The sequence below is a fragment of the Engraulis encrasicolus genome, chromosome 6 (assembly GCF_034702125.1).
Source record: "Engraulis encrasicolus isolate BLACKSEA-1 chromosome 6, IST_EnEncr_1.0, whole genome shotgun sequence".
NCBI classification, from domain to species: domain Eukaryota; kingdom Metazoa; phylum Chordata; class Actinopteri; order Clupeiformes; family Engraulidae; genus Engraulis; species Engraulis encrasicolus.
In genome coordinates this window covers 11,872,796-11,889,161 of record NC_085862.1, presented here as the reverse complement: position 1 = coordinate 11,889,161, position 16,366 = coordinate 11,872,796, and the positions used below count along the sequence as shown (strand labels likewise).

Genomic DNA, 16,366 nt, shown 5'->3' with positions numbered 1-16,366 from the left:
TGCAGTTTCCTGATTCTGGCTAACCCTCTACCAACCTATGGTGCAATAAGCACAGTATTTTACAAGTGCTACCACTGCCTGTTTACCCCCCAATCAAAACCCATCCCAAAACGTACTGAGATCTCACAGAATTCTAGAAGACACACAGTCCACTCCAGGGGTCCTCTGCGCTACGACATACAGTTGAGGACGATATTATTAGCCCCCCTCCTGAAATTAGACATTTCTCTTGATTTCTCAGTAAGAATGACCATTATTAACCGTTTATGTTATTCTGGAAACAAATACACTGATGGAGATAATGTTCAATGAGTTGAATTTGGATTTTTCTATTGTTACGATGAGTTTAAACAAAAAAGGGCAAAAATGACAAGGACACAATTATTAGCCCCCTGATCATTAATAGTCAATATGGTGGCATTTATGAACCAAAACTGACAACAGGCTCTGATATGTTGCTACCTAGGTTGGCACATGCCCCACTATGGATTTTGGCCCATTTCTTCACTGCAAAGTGTTCTAGCTGGTCCAAATCGCATGGATGCTGAGCATAGACATTAACCACAGACTCTCAGTGGGATTGAGGACTGGACTATGAGCGGGTGATTCCAATATCATGGTTTTAGTGTCCTTGAAGAACCTCTGAACTAATCTAAATGTATGCTTTGGGTTACAATGTTGTTGGAAGACCCAGCAATCCAGATTCAGACCCAGACTCCCTGTGTCTGAGGCTGAATAACAGACTAAACTTGATGCCCCACCACTGTGTGTAACTGTAGAAACTGCTTGGCCTCATTAGACCAAAGAAGCATTGGACACCTGCCTAGATGATTGTTATTGACCTGGCCTCACCTGGAGTTTTTTCCCCCACCAAGAAAGACAGTTGTTAGGGCTTGTCATCATATTGGGCTTTGGGGGCATCATCACAGAAGAACCCCTTTACTAAAGGCAGTGCATATCAGAGTGTTACTGAGCTTTGCCTGTGAACATTTGAAAGTCAAAAATGAGTTTTGAACATCTCTGCTTTCATCTGATGATATTCAATTGCACCTGCTTTGATGCATGAATTCTGCTTCTGTCAGGTGAGGAAAGGGATAGGCCTTGAATCGTTATAAGATGGTTTCCACAATTAAACATGGTGATGGATGCATCATTCTGTGGCAGCCTCAGCCACAGGAAACCTTGTTTGGGTGTACGGCACCATAAAAACTGAAAATTATGATAGAATGTGGAAAGTGACCTTGCAAAAATATGCTCATAGAGGGAGCTAAGATCTTCACTGGATCTTTCAATAAGATAATAACCCAAAACTTGCATCCAAAATAGTTCAAATGTTCCTCAAGGATACTAAAACCATGGTCATGGAGTGGTTCAGACCTCAATCCTTTAGATAGTATTTGAAGAGTGCTGAAAATGAATGTCCATCCTCAACATCCATGCCATTTGGACCAGCTTAACTATTTGCCAAAATCCCTCGTAGGACATGTGCCAACATAGTTAACAACTAATCAAAGTGATTGGTGTCAATTTTTGTTCATAAATGGCACTGTATTGACTATTAATGATAAGGGGGCTAATAATTTTGTCCTTGCCATTTTTACACTTTTTTGTTTAAACTCATTTTGAAAATGGAAAAGTCCAAATTTAACTTATTGGATACTATCTCCATGGTGTATTTGTTTCCAGAATAACACACATTTATTAATAATGATCATTCTCAATGATCAATGAAGAGATATGTCTAATTTCAGGAGGGGGGCTAGTAATATCGTCCTTTGTTGACGTTTTTATGTCGTCCTATTTTCCAAATGTCAGATTCAGTCTTGCAAATATTTATTCACACTAGATATTATAATATGATATTATTAATATGAAGTTATAAGCATACAGATAAAGCCCATAAAAATATAAATTGCTCAAGGTCTTGTGGTGAAAGCTCTGTGGTCTGCAGTTAGCACAATACTCTAAAAATGGCCGTCAAGTGTGTTACGCCTCCATCAACTGTTTCACTCACTAGCTTGTGACAGTTGTTATGACAGAGCTGTTATATGACACAGCTGTCATGACAGTTTATGTTTTTTCTCTTTAAATGCTTGTTAATGGACTAACAAATGTGTTTCAAATGTGTAATACTGTATTTTTTTTATACAGGACCATTTTTAAGATAATATAACATTTGTCCGTACATGATTTACAGACTAAACAAGCAAATGTTAATTTTCATTCAAATATTTTTTAAATAATTTAAGATTAAGCTCAGCAATTAGTTGGTTTGGTCTATAACATGGAAACACATGTTATTGGAAAAAAATACAGGAAAATGCAGAGGAAAAAAAACATTAAATGTCACTCGAATTATAGAATGACCCATGTCAGTGTATTCTGTTAAGCTCATTTTACTCTTGAGGTAGGCCTCTAAATGTAACTACTTACTTTTAATGGACTGATTTGTAATTTATGTTAGGTGTGATATCACAGCAGTTTCAAAGTAAACATTAAATGCTAGGACTTAACTGACTATACCAATTGAACATTGAGTAACTGACTAGACTATAAATTTACACTGTCTGCAAACGAAGGGTTTAACTTTTTTCTATTGTGGTTCATAATCTGTTCTCTGTGTTTAATGTTACTGGTGGCCTAAGCTGTTTTGAAAAATGGTGGCCATCTTTGATTCTCCTCGGGGCCAAAGTCTTTTCTTCAAAGAAGTGGATTCTAATAAACATGTATTCCAAATGTCATGACTGCATTATTAAGTCAACCAATGCTGGTCTTATTAGCAACTGGTGTACTCATATAGTATGTACTCAATAGCGAAAATATGTGTACTCACGTGTAAACGAGAATGATGCCGGTAACAAAGAAGGCAGCTCCAATGACAAAGAAGTAGGCAAGGGACATGCTGTAGGAAATGTTTCCGCAGCCCGCTTCATTGTCTTTTGGACAGTGTTTCTCCAACGTGGCATTTGTGTAATAGCCATAAAATAGCACAGACTCTGTGAAATATCCCTGTAAGAGAAAGGCAGATTGTGTTATTATTGTAATTTATAAACATGTATTTTCCCCATACAATATACAGTACAGAAGAGAAAGTAGTGGTGCAAACAAGTCATTCCAAAGGGTTCACATAGTTTTTTTCTAGCCACTGTTTGTGTGCAGGTCAACATTAGTATTAGTGTGCAGAATTGATGACTCACCCCTCCAGTCAGCAATTCCAAACCAGACAGACCTGTAGAGTTTGAGCGTAACGGGGGGGAGATTGCCTGTGGAAGCACTAAAAATAGCCCAATCATTGATGTGAGAAAAAGGTTGAAGAAAAGGAGAGTCTTGAGGAAGACAAAATAGGAGAGGACGCCGGTGCCAAAACGTCCACTGACTGTCTTGAGTGCTGTTTGCCACAGCTGCAAGGATGCCAGAAGCGACAGCCAGCTGTACCACGTCTGCCTTGCCACCTGTTGAAATCAATGAATAAAAAAAGACAAATAAAAATAAAATGAGACAGGAATATTGCATGTAATTATCTTATTGCTTGTCTCTCGTTTCCCTCGTCCTGAACAAAAATGCAGTAGAACCAAACAGGATCGTGTGATTTTCAGAGATGTGTCGTAGTCAATGTTTTAACCATAGTGGAGAAAGGAAAAAATGTAAGTGAAACACGACAGTTGTTTCAGACAACAATGGCCGCTCGCATGCACTCACTCAACATTGATTCTGTAATTTCACATTTTAAATCTGTTAGTAATTAAAGTAGCACCTCGTTAAAATGTCACAAGAGTTTCCCCAAAAACACTTAGCGTAGTCTCCTCACATTATTGTGTGTACTAACCATTTCTATAAACAAGGTATAAAACAAACTTATTTTTTTTAGATGAAAGAAGAGTCTGTAGTTTCATTAGATACTCACACGGGCGATGTCATTACAACAAAAAACATTTAAGGTAAAGGTTCATTTCTACTGTACTTCAAATTATGCTCTCTCAGCTTTTTGTTGACAAGGCTGCCTTTTAATGACACGCACCTATTGTTCCATTAAAGAATGGAAAGGGGTACAGACAAACTTTTCTTCTTTCTCTTGTGGGGTTCTACGATTTGAAAATCGCTGGCATCTAACGAGTTAAAGGCGGTCCAACAACATATTACAATGTGTGACCTTTTTTCTGTGGTGGCACCTTTTTTGATAGGCTCTGTTATATAAAATGTTTAAATGGTCAAACAATTGGTGTACTTACAATCATCAAGTAGTACTTCAACTGACTGCAGCAAGGTATGTTGCTACTGGAGGATGGATGTTCTCGATGACGAAATGCCTGACGTCTGGAAATGAAAAAACATTTTTTTCACATAACCAGAAATCATACGATCTATCTGCATAAAATGAAATGGATTAATAATTACTACCACACCAAATCCAAAGTGCCTCTTGTCAACTGGACATATTAAAAAGTAGACACATCTCTTCACAGTGTTCTTTGGGTGCTAGTTAACTTTTAAATTTATAATTTGATTGTATCGTCACGAGAAATACAAAAACAATTGGCTTCGGATTGGTAGAAGCTACGAAACTTTGATAACACTTTATTTTAGGGACACATCTATTAGCACTAATACATAAAATATTAATGCATGTGTAAGTAACTTGTAAGGCATGTACTAAGCAAAATAAGACAGTTGTTAAGCATGTATTCACAAATGTCTTGTTCATGCACAATAAGGGATTTATTACCAATATAACCTTAGTAAGGACCTAGTAGACCTAGATTTCTATTTATGTGTAAGCAGTAAGGGCCAGAATACAATGTGTATAAGCTCCTGGTACACTGTGTGAACAAACCCTGAACAGTGTGAAAACAGATGTGGAATAAGGGTCCCTATTCTAAAGTGATGCATTGCTCAGCCCAGATGGCTTAGGGCCCCCGCACTACCTAGGGCCCCCACTCCCACGGGAAGCAAAGTGTAAGAACATTTCATATTCTACATTAGTCTCAGTAGGTATGAAGATCTCACTTAGTCTACTCATTATGTAAAATGAGTAATTGGAAGCATTATATAGCAAGGATTGGACGTAAAGTTATCAATGACGGTGGGTGGTGAGATGTCATTTTTTCATACACCAATTAGTTTTAATTGTAAAAACCCTGCAATAAATGCAGAATATAACGATGAGTAATAGTTTGGAAGCGAAACTAAGCTATTCCTTTCTGATAAATAAGTTAATGTTTGAGAAACTTAGCTACAAGAAGTGCAGTGCATGATGGGTACGCCCTTAGTCAGAAATGCAATGCATGGCCAATGCAGCAATGATAATATTTCTGTTGTTACGTACATGGCAAATTGTTTGGATAGCAACTAAATTTCACAAGTGAGGGGAGGAGCTAAGGACGTAGGCTCAGAGCTGGGTTGTCTGTTGGCCTAGATTGCGTACCCATCATGCACTGCACTTCTTGAAGCTAATGTTCTCAAACATTCACTTAATTATCACAAAAGAGTAGTTTAGTTTTGCTTCAAAACTATTATTCTAATGTTCTGCATTTATTTTGGGTTTTTTTTACAATTAAAACTCAGTGGTACATGAAAAAAATTACATCTCACCAACCCACCGCCATTGACAAGTGTACGTTCAATCCTTGCTATATATAGGCTCTTGTTACCTCCTTCTCATTGATATGAACAAGAGAAAACTAGATGACTCGGCTGGGTAAGTATTAATTATTTGATATACCCTTACACTTTGTAGATCGGGGGGGGGGCTAGGTAGTGCAGGCCTGGGTGGTGTGGGGGCCCTAGGACTTTGGTAGTGCAGAGGCCCTGAGCCATCTGGGCTGACCAATGCATCACTTTAGAATAGGGACCCTTATTCTGCATCTATTTTCACACTGTTCAGGGTTTGTTCACACAGTGTGTCGGGAGCTTATACACATTGTATTCTGCCACTTACTACTTACTAATAAATAGAAATATAGGCTTACTGGTCCTTACTAAGGTTATATTAGTAATAAATCCCTAATTGGGCATGAACAAGACATTTGTGAATACATGCTTAACAACTGTCTTATTTTGCTTAGTACATGCCTTACAAGTTACTTACACAGGCATTAATATTGTATGTATTAGTGCTAATAGATGTGTCCCTAAAATAAAGTGTTACCGAAACTTTTTTCACTTATGGAAAGCTGAGATTCTCAGCTTTTAAACAAGACCTGTAGTGCGTCTTTAGGTCTGACATAAACCTTTCTGTGCCTTCTAAAAAACATATTTTTCAATGGGTTTCAATGGCTCCAATCCCAGGTCGACCAAAAGCAGCGGTAGATGAAAGATTTCAAGTGTGTGACGTGAACTGAAACCCAGGAATAGATGAATTGTGCAAAGACACAATTATAGCACTTTCTTTTAAGGGGTCACTGTCACAGTGTACCTACCTCATTAGGCACAGTCGAATAAGTAAGGAATAATTGACGACACAGTGTGCATTATTCTTCTGTTATCCGCACGCCGTGAAGTCAATCATCACGCTTATACCACGGTCGCCACATTTGTCTAAAATTTATTTTGGGAATCATTTCCATGCTTAATTGCTAAAACAAAAGTTTGGTGTAGAATAACTCCCATCACAAGAAGCTAGTTCTTTTCATAACTTACTAGCAAACTGCCGTTTCAAATTCTAAACTGGAGGTTGCTATGGTCAAGACCCAGTCGTTAGCTCTATCACATTTGGTTGTCAAGTCAAGACCCAGCCGTTAGTTCTAGTATCACATTTGGTTGTAAAGTCAGTCGCCCCAATGTTCAATGTGTGTCCTTACATGGGACACTGCCTTCCTAACTAACAATACATTGTTATTGACCTAAAATGTCCCTTTCTTTTTATACAAGTTAGGCTACTCTCAACTAATAAACGATACACCACAGGAAATTACTCTCTTCTCGTGCAGAAGGGACACCCATGGGGAAGGGGCGACTTCTTCAAATGTTCCCTTATTTTCACGTGGGTAATCGCACGGTCAAACGCACTCTTCAAAAAAACATTTGCGAAGTTTGTATTGTTGTATCAGAATGGTCTGCTAGCATGATGGAGCTGAAGAAGCGCCCCTCTCGCTAAACTTTGAAAACACTCTTTATAGAAGTTGCTGCACCTGAGATCTGTCTTCTCCATGACACTCAGGGGCATCGTCTTCAGCATCCGCACACGATCACTCATACTCAGGTTCCGTAGGTTATTAACAAGACGCTCCCTCTTGGCATCTGCACAGAAAAAAATCCACGCAGTGACAAATAAAGGGCGGTTGTAACTGCACAAGGGTGTAAAATAGTAATCAATTTGTAACGATGCATTGATCCTGCAGCCGCCGATTAAATGAATCGATTAGTTCACAAGAGAATCGAATAATTGTTATTTGCGTTTATTTTGCTCATGCAATAATAATAATACTGACTGTAATGACAAATGTTGCTCAAATAAAATCCATGCATATACTACAGCTTTTGTTAATTTATTTAACATTTCACACATACAGGGGTTGGACAAAATATCTGAGACACCCGTCATTTTAGTGTGGAAAGTTTCATGATCAAGTGGACCAGCCTGTTGATCAATCTTCATTAATTGCACATTGCACCAGTAAAGTGACGTGTGAAGGTTAAATTAGCAGGTGTGCGTGTAACTGTTGCATCTTTGACCCGAGACAGCAAGTCTTTGTGATTTATCAAGAATGTCTGCATACCACCAAAAAGGATGAACCACATCTAACAGGATTAACTGTGGACGCAAGAGGAAGCTGTCTGAAAGGGATGTTTGGGTGACCGGCCATGTGTATTGACCCTGTGGAGCTCTCGATGGACCGTTCTGGTGGAAACAGGAGAGTTGAGGTGCACATTTATTTCTACCGTGATTTGGACAGCTGTGGTTTTATGTTTTTTTGGATACATTCCGAGTTAGCACCCAAACATCCCTTTCAGAGTATTCAGACAGCTTCCTCTTGCATCCACAGTTAATCCTGTTGGATGTGGTTCATCGTTCTTTGTGGTATGCATTACCTTGGATTACCATGGCTCCTGATAAATCATGAAGACTTGCTGTCTGGGTCAAAGATGCAACAATTACACGTGCACCAAGGATTTCTCCTTTTTGAGCTCTGATACGGCACCCATAATGTTGTGTACATTGCAAAATTTTGAGCAAAACTGTGCTCTTACCCAGCTAATTGAAACTTCACACTTCACTTTACTGGTGCAATGTGCAGTTAATGAAGATTGGCCAACAGGCTGGTCCACTTGAGCAAGTGACCCACACTAAAATGACAGGTGTCTCAGATATTTTATGCAACCCCTGTAACCCTTGCCTGTAAGGTAAAAGAAAATATGAATCATTGATGTGAATCAAATCGTGGGGCATTCTTAAAAGAACAGTCCACCGTGTTTCAATAATAAAGTACATTCTTGTTTGACCTGTGATGAGTTCATCCCAACCCGTCTTATCTTCGGACGCGGACCCAGCCAGGAATGCGCGCAGCGCAAACTCGTTGGCATTAGCTTGGCTCAGCTTTGCCTTGGGAAGCATTAAGTGCTTTAAGCTTGAAGTGGCCAAATTGTTCCACGTCTTCATGCACTCATTTAAAAACCTTTGCATGATTACTCTGCGTTCCAAATTATTATGCAAATGACATTTTTCACTGATTTTCCCATATAATCAATATAAATAACAGTCATCATAATTTTCAAGTCATCAGCCATTAGAGTACAATTCAAATGTTTTTGAATGAACCTTCCAATGATAACAGTATTTTTTTTTTTTAAATAAAAACGTCAAATGCTCTGTTTCAACTTTTCCAAATTATGACGCAAAACAGTTTTGTAGTGTTGTAAAGGACTGAAAATGGGAAAAAAGAAAGAAATTCGGATTACATCAAAACAGTTGAAATTTGTTACTTTCTAAATTACATTTCAATGTTCAATACTTGGTTACTAAGTTCTTTGCCTTAGTCACTGGAATGTTGCGTTTAACATTGAAGTCAATGGCAGTGGCACTGCATGGCGGTGGCATTGCATGACTTTGTGAAAAAAAATTAGATTAGAAAAGCCGCAAATTATGCCTCGAAATGAAACAAAATTCAATCGGTATGCAGATAAAAGTATATCATTAGAGTGGGCAGTGTAAGATTCTAAAGCCATGACATTTTTTTCACGTCGATTGATTTTTCCTGCTTTTGCACCACAGGATTAAGATACATTGACAAGTTTGTGGTAAAAAGCTTAGCTTATGGGTGGAGTCACACTCTGAAGTAGACTAGCGCTGTGTGTTACTTGAGGCTGCTGAGGTGATGTCTGGACTACATGGATTTACTCCAGCTGTACTTCAACTCCACCCCTTCAGGTGTTTCCAGATACCCCATCACTTTCAAAGTCACCACTACTTCAGAGTCCAGCTTACCTAGGGTGACCAGATTTTTGTAGTCTGAAACCGGGACACTTCGTGTGTGACTGAAGGACAATATTTGGCGGGCGGGTCTGGGGGTCCTCCTCCAGGAAAATGTTATTTTTCAGATGCAATTTCCTGCATTCTGGTCAATTTTAGAGGGAGGGATGACAAATCGCAACTGACTCCTTTAGACTTTCTATACAAGGGCTGGCTGTCATTAGCTGTGTCAGGTAAACATGTAATCTTTTCCATATATTTTACCCTGATAGACATGGCGCAATGTAGTGGGTGGCCAAAACCGGGACATATTTGTGTCCCGAGAGGGTTTGCTCGGGACATGGGACACACAACTCCAAACCGGGACTGACCCGGTCAAACCGGGACGTCTGGTCACCCTAAGCTTACCCCAAGCAGTAGTTTACTCCACATGCTAGCAGTCGAGATACACAAATTAGCTACTAATTTAGTATCTACTCAGCGAAGTTGCTAGCAGGTTAGCAACTTCGGCTTTGAGAAACGAAGCCCTGGTCAGGATGAACTCATCACAGATCAGAGAACAACATAGCCTACTTTATTATTGAAACACAGTGTTCCTTTAAGTATCAAAAACATTTGAATTGTTGACCTAAGAAATCAATATCGAATCAAATCGCCATGAAGGCTCTGAATTACACACCTACTATGCAGTATATTATAAAAAGAAAACATCAAGGAATACAAAATTGGAATGATCCTCACCTTCTTCATTTAAATCTCCCCCGTCTGATTCCACACCACCATAACCACGGATACTTGGTCGTGAAGAACGAGAGAAGTCACGTATGGATGGGCGACTTTGTCTGTGGCGGCGTAACTGCATGGTGCGGTTATAATACTGAGAAATGATGGCACCACGACTGCGGCCTGCAAATAGGGGGAAAAAAACATTAGCAACTAGTCTGGCACCACTAGTCTGTCAATCAAATGTGAGCTGAAGATATTTGACTTGTCACAATAAGCTTATCCCCCTATCGTTTTGATAAAATAAGCTGATCATACTGTATAGGTCTACCAAAAGTAACTGTAGAATGATTTTAAAAAGATACTTTATTTAGGGCTGTATTATTCATGATTAGCAATTTGAGCTAGCAAGCTATCAAACTACCCATCAGGGCAGACATTCCCAAATTAAGCTGATTGAATCTCAGTCACCATACTACATTTTCTTGTTAGATGATATTTTGGGCACATAATCCTGGTACTGATACATATCCAAAATGAAATGGCTGCCTGAAGATCTAGGTCATCTTTTTAGGAGGATATTGCTCTAACAAATCTGTAGTATATTTACGGCCTTGGGCTAGGCCATTGAGTGAATTGAAGACGATCAGAAGAAGAGTTTTGTGCATTGTGCAATGACCTTATTAGTGAAATCCACTGTGTCAAGTGCACAGGCAGAAATGAAACCTTTGAGACTGAGACTTAAACTCAGTCAGTCACTTGGGGAGTGCGTGTGAATGGACGGAATGACCCACCACATCTCAACACAAATGAAGACAGAAATTCAAAGACCACTGACCTATGGTGCGGCTTGGCATAGAGGACAGAATTCTCAAGGTGGCTGAGGACCACTGATCTGATGGGGGACATTCTTGCTGATAGCGTCCATTGGAACATGACATTGGAGGGAGCAGATGACCCACATCATCTGAAAACAAGACCACAAACACATATGTACAATCCTCTACTGAAACATAAGACACAGGGCTGGCACCAAATGACTGACTGAATGACTGACTGACTGAATGAATGAATGAATGAATGAATGAATGAATGAATGAATCAATGAATCAATTAATCAATTAATCAATTAATGAATCAATCAATCAATCAAACTGGGCTACTTCTCAGTGACTAGACCCAGGGATGACCGGAGCACTCAGCAGACTTTTCGAGGTCATTTATTTTTGGTGCACAAAGTGACTGACGTTTCGACACACCTGCGTCTCTCCGAGTGCTCCGGTCATCCCTGAGTGTAGTTACTGAGAAGTAGCCCAGTTTGTCTTCATTCTGCTCTCCTGGACTATGAGCACCACAAGGGCTTAAGCACAGACATCCTTCCTCTATATAAAATGCCTGTTTTTGTTTTTTTGTTGTTTTTTTGTTTTTTTTGATGGAAGACCGTGCTAAAAAAAATTGGAAACAATATTTTATGATAAAAAATCGTGATGACATTTTTAGATGCGTCCCAGCATCTCTATAAGAGGGTCTGTCTGTCTGTCCGTCCGTCCGTCCGTCTGAAACGCATTCCTTGTCTGAAACGCTGTCTGAAACGCATTCCTTGTCTGAAACGCTGTCTGAAACGCATTCCTTCAATTGTTCCTTCCCGTGTCCACCACAAGGCGGACGGGAGTTACAATTTTTTTTGAAAAACATGGCGGCGATTTCTGTGATTTCCAACATCACGTTTTTGCTTAATATAAAGACCCTAAATGCTTATAAATGTCAAGACTACCACGGATTGATGTAAAAATGCACCACGAACGTATGTAACACAAGTAGGTTACCCCACATTGCCATTTGATCACTCGATGTTTTGAGCTAACCGGGTAAGCTAATGTTAGCACTTTACCAGAACCAGGCAGCTACAAGCTTATTAGACTACTTCTATACTTCTATAAGGATATAACGGGGCTTAAATGTTATCTAGGACCAAAACACAATCGCATTTAAGCCATGTACACACTGTGTTGTGATATTGGGTGAGTAATGTGTGCAAACGACCGTTCGCCGTTTGTTATCTCGCTCGGTCTACCCGGTGTCAGCTGCGAGACAGGCCGCGCGGCGAGGCTCGAAAGTCGGCTGAGCAGCGCAGTTAGCCCCGGGGAGAATCTAATGGGAGTATGCGTGACCACACCCCCAGCGCGATATTATGGAACCGTTAAGCTCCCATAAGCTCCCGCCCACCTCGTTTGCGCTGAAGAAAGTTCAAACCCTCTGACGGACAGGACCTAGGGACCAATGAGAACCCCGGCTCGTACACTCCTCTAACCAATGGGAGCAGGGGAGCGTGACTCACCAAATAAGGAGAGCCATGACCATAAAAGGCAAAGTTGTATCTCTTTATATGGAGGGAAGTAGATCGGTCGTTTACCGCCACCATCTCGGCTACGCCTAAAATACTTATTTTTGTATGTAAAATCTCATTTTTCATTCATTTGGACGTAATAAGTTGACAGGCGACCAGCAGCGCTACAGCTCTTCCTCTAAACGTGAGTTTGCAAAAATTTGCCACTACGTTTCAGTGAGTAGTCATTGTTCACGAACTAGTAGACAGATGGGCCCCACAGGTGCTTTCCCTTGCGCTCAGAGAGAGCACGGGACAGAGCGCGTCTTTTCCTTCGTAATTGGTGTGCAGTCGTATGAATTTGGTAAACTCTGCCACTGAAGCTCACTGCTTTGTGCCTTGACGGTGAAAAGCTGGCATTGAAAATTAAGCGCACAATGCATCCAAAGGGTGAACCCATAAGCGCATGATTCACCCAAACGGTTTTATTTATTTATTAGGCTATTTGGCGATGTTTAGTTTCTTTCCCACATGCACGTGACGCTGAAATGGCGTGATAGTCTACTAAAGGTTGATAAATAACCTAGTACTAATAATATGTGGTAATTTGTAATGTAGCCACTTGATCTATGTGAAATTTGAAATTAGATGCTTCTTTTCCAAATCCAAGCATGATGGCCTTATTATAGTCTAAACTGCAAAATATAAAGCTTTGTCTCGTCATTTCGCTGCCTGCCACATTATTTGGAGTTTCCATGGGCAATAGGCTATGACCAATAAACAAAAAGCACATCCTCAGAGGGGGGTGGGCGTTGACAGGTTAGGAGGAGACCAGTGGGGCGTTTGGGGGGGGGGAAAAGGTTGGAACTGGCATAGAGGGACGCATCTGTTGTCCGCCTGTCGGCCTTGTTGCCATATCGCCTACCCATAGTTGGAAGAATCATTTGGCAGAATGCTCCAGTTGCCTTTCCACTTTCCCAGTTTTGAAATCCCTAGTGCATGTTTTTGCAGCCTTACTTAACAATATTTTAGCCCCTATGCACTAATGTTTTATCCAAGTCCGAACACCCGCATGGCCATCCTTTAACCATTACATCTTGGGTGGTTGATGTATTGGGGATATGAAAAAGTTACTGGATCATTCTTCCAAATGTGTCTAAAAGTGTATAGAAGGGGTGAATGAGTCGTACCTCTTGCCTCCTCATCTAGCTCCAACAGATCCATCTCTAGGTCATCCAGGGTGGCCTGTTCCTGGATCAGGTGACTGAAGGAGTCATGGACGGCTGCCTCGTCAACGGGGCTCCTGTGAGGAGGTGAGATCAGAGCAGAAGTCTTTTACAAGCCTTCAAAGCAGAGTGTGCACCTGTGCACCACAAGTGGCCAGCTTTTTTTTGTTTATTTGGGGGTTTTTTTGGGGGGGGGGGTTATTGCCTGACGTGAACGTTACCTCTGTTTCAGTGGCGCATTTGCACGGAATTTAGCCAGGCCCGTCATTTAGGCTACTGTATATAGCCTACAGACATTAAGACCGTTGGATAGGCTACTTAGTTATCATAAAGACTAGATATACAGTGCAAGCACATTGGCAGATTTCAAAGTAGAAAAGTTCTCCGGAGCATCTGAGGAAGATTCCAACAGAAGATTGCAACCCGACCAAACGCTGTGGATGACTTTGTTGATGTGTGTTTGTGTGTGTGGATAATAAGGTATTGCCTACACATCAACAGGTGGAAAAACTTTGAGAAACTCAATCATCATGTCTAGACTGGGCAGGGGAAAACCAGGACACAATATTTTTTTCCAGGACATTTAGTGAATTTCAAGGACATTTCCAGTACTGGAAAACAAATCTCTAAATTTCCAGGTTTTCCAGGACGAGTGGGAACCCCTATTACGTAGATTCAGTAAAAGGGCTTTGAAACATTCAGATTTTACTGAAAGTTCTTGTTCAATGTGGGAAAAAAGAACAAGGTGGTCAAAGTAGTTATGGGCATAAAGACTCGCTTACTCCATTTCTGGCTCTAGGTAGTGATCAGATGCGTCATAGTTTACAGGATGGTCCATTTTCCTCCTTGGTGCGTAGTCAAAGGTTTTCCTTTACATTCATGGACTGTTCCTACATTTGGGTAAGGTTCTTACCATCCTCCGCCTTGCCTACACAGAAGGAAAATCATAAACACAAAAAAACAATAACTTTACAACAGTAGGCCTATATTAAAGGAGCACTCCTGCCAATTTCAATATGCTGTTGTATTGGTCTCGCTACCCTTGACTTCTCAGTATCTGGTGATGCTGCATTTTTTGGCTCAGTCCTTTTGGAGATATGAGCTATTCTGATGGGGGCAGCTTTTGTTTATATTTTTAAAAATCTTAACATGGGCCTACTCCAAATATTTTCCCAAACGGTATCGCTGTTTGCTAGTTGTCTGATGATGTTACATAACCTTTTGAATGTTTTTGGGAATAAATCGAGATGTTTTTTTGAAATGTAAACAAACACCTGCCCCCATTACAATGACCAGGATCTTGGGGGGAAAAAATCTCAGGTACTGACAAGTCCATGGTAGTGTGAGCATTACAACTGCATGTTGAAATTGGCTTAAGTAACCCTTTAAATCAATCACTCACTGCCACTGACTTCTAGATGTCATTTAAATGAATAAGTACATCCGCTGTCTCCCTTTGCAGACTTGTGCGGGGCTACTTAAGATGCAGCACAGCACAGACAAACATTGAATCACTTGTTGACGACAGCATCCAACATTACTGGCAGCAAGGATTATGCACGCACCAAATTGTGACCCTGATGGCTTTGTAACGATGCATTTGATACTTCTGTGCTAACGTGACCAACATCTTGCCAAATTCAACACAGCCACATCCCCATCCCTCTGGAAGAGTTAAAAGATGTTTATACTTTTCAGAGCTTGTTAGAACGTATTTCGTGGCCAATTTTCCCAGAAGAAAACGAAGTTGGTCTATGCTTTACTTTGAATACTATTTATCTTACTATTTATTCGAGTAAAACTATACCATTGTGCAATTACCATTGAATCCTCAAATTAAAAATGCATAAAAGCAAAAGTTGCATGGCGTGCCTTAGATTTGACAGGGAGTGGTCAGTGAAGTTAAGTTTTGTCCTGCCGCACTTCAACAAGCGAGGTTAATGTTCTGTCCCAGACGTGGTTAGCCTACTAACGACTTTACAGTCAGGTTTGTCCATTTCAATAATCTCGCTGCCGATGTTACCTACCAGTAGCTGCTGACACTTTTGAGAAACTCACGCTGAGGAGCAAGATTACTGACGGGATGTAGGCTATTGTTTTGACTGATGTCTACAACACTGCAAATTTAGATACCGCAGCGCAGGCTGAGAACTACATTGTTGTCACTTACTTTTTCACGAATTACACAGTACAATCACCGAGGCCTACTATAAGACACAGCCCAACAAGTAAGCATATAATTGTGTACTCACATCAACAAGTTTTAGACAAGTTCCGGGTTCATGTGAATCACATTTTCAGAGCCCAGTACCTGCACTTCCGTGAAATGAACTGTAGTCACGTGATCGGCAACACCACGTTCGGGATGTTGATTATGGTCTGGCGATATTAAAATGCGCTTTTGGGTGATTCCGCCGAATGGGTACACATTCCCTGTGGGGAATGAACCATTATTTTACAGGGGTTTCTTTATCTCAATGTCATTCCCTGTTACCAACTCAGGGTACACTGCAAAAAAAAAAAAAAAATGAAATATATATATGCATGTTGACAACATTACTCCTACCGGTAACTGCTACATTAGCCTACTCCTAGAACAACATAAAAAATAATGAAAATAATGTGATTTCATCTATAATTAGGCTAACAACTAAAACACCTTGAAAGATAACTTTTTACTGTGAG

The 16,366-nt window shown here is 40.3% G+C and overlaps 1 protein-coding gene across 2 annotated transcripts in view; it reads right to left on the bottom strand.

The window, feature by feature from the left end:
* The window catches only part of tmc6b (transmembrane channel-like 6b), a 41,695-nt gene extending 25,686 nt beyond the window's left edge, over positions 1–16,009 (bottom strand). The window contains exons 1-9 of one of the 2 annotated variants that reach the window (XM_063200638.1): positions 15,934–16,009; positions 14,464–14,609; positions 13,646–13,758; positions 10,968–11,096; positions 10,148–10,312; positions 7,128–7,236; positions 4,230–4,314; positions 3,198–3,452; positions 2,834–3,009 (exon numbers count right to left, since the gene is read on the bottom strand). In XM_063200638.1, the coding sequence (XP_063056708.1) occupies positions 2,834–3,009; positions 3,198–3,452; positions 4,230–4,314; positions 7,128–7,236; positions 10,148–10,312; positions 10,968–11,096; positions 13,646–13,758; positions 14,464–14,519 (1,088 nt within the window). In that variant the 5' untranslated portion in view covers positions 14,520–14,609; positions 15,934–16,009. Of the gene's footprint in view, positions 1–2,833; positions 3,010–3,197; positions 3,453–4,229; positions 4,315–7,127; positions 7,237–10,147; positions 10,313–10,967; positions 11,097–13,645; positions 13,759–14,463; positions 14,610–15,851; positions 15,898–15,933 lie in introns of those variants that run through there. The other variant, XM_063200639.1, reaches the window with a different exon arrangement.
* Between the last annotated feature and the right edge of the window lie 357 nt (positions 16,010–16,366).